Here is an 842-nt window from a genome sequence, read left to right on the forward strand (position 1 = left end):
GAAAAAGAAATTGCTCGAAATTTTATAACTCCCAAGGCTCTCTCTCCTATGTCATATGATTTCTCAATGTGTCCCACAGAAAAGTATTAGATATATACATATATACATATATATTTTTTACTTATAAAATTATTATTTATTTATTGTAGAGATGAGGACTCGCCAAGTTGCCCAGGTGGGTCTCGAACCCGCGGGCTCAGACAATGCTCTCACCTCGGCCTCCCAAAGTGCTGGGATTATAGGCCTGAGCCACGCGCCTGGCCGTGGATATATATATATATTTCAAAGCAGGATTTATTGAAAGGACAGAAAATCTACCACAGTGGCAGGGGACCTGAAGGTTGCCAATATTAGATATTTGCAATGTTTTTTTAAATATTTTTTATAGTGTCTAGCTTTTCCTTCAACACCATATAAGCTCTGGGTAGGCTCCGCCGAGCCCAGCAACCACACACCCTCCGCCATTCACAAAGATGGCGGCACACAGCCCCGCCTCTCTGCCCCTCACCGACAGGACCGCCCTAAGAGTGGGTAGGTCGGCGGGGCGGAAGTGACATTCAGAGCCGGAAGTCGTCCTGCCCCTAGTCCGCCGGGCGCCGGGGCCGAGTCGCTGTGGCTGCTGTGTGGCGGGAGATGCGGATGGCGAGGCGGCTCGCGTGCGCCGCGGCGTTGCCGCTCCTGCTGGCAGCCCGGATAGTGGCGGCGTTGGAGCCCATCACCGTGGGCATCGCCATCGGGGCCGCGTCGGCCATCACCGGCTACCCGTCCTACAAGGACATCTACTGCCGCTTCGCCGAGTGCTGCCCCGAGGAGCGGCCGCTCAACGCCTCGGGTATGGCGGG

The 842-nt window shown here is 54.2% G+C and overlaps 1 protein-coding gene across 1 annotated transcript in view; it reads left to right on the plus strand.

Moving 5' to 3' along the window:
- The first annotated feature begins 565 nt into the window (after positions 1 to 565).
- The window catches only part of TOR1B (torsin family 1 member B), a 5,818-nt gene continuing 5,541 nt past the window's right edge, over positions 566 to 842 (plus strand). The window contains exon 1 of the mRNA XM_008068381.2: positions 566 to 832. Coding sequence (XP_008066572.1) covers positions 634 to 832 — 199 coding nt within the window. The 5' untranslated portion in view covers positions 566 to 633. The remainder of the gene's footprint in view (positions 833 to 842) is intronic.

Source organism: Carlito syrichta, unplaced genomic scaffold (assembly GCF_000164805.1).
Source record: "Carlito syrichta isolate Samal-C Ts95f unplaced genomic scaffold, Tarsius_syrichta-2.0.1 Scaffold108139, whole genome shotgun sequence".
Lineage (NCBI taxonomy): Eukaryota > Metazoa > Chordata > Mammalia > Primates > Tarsiidae > Carlito > Carlito syrichta.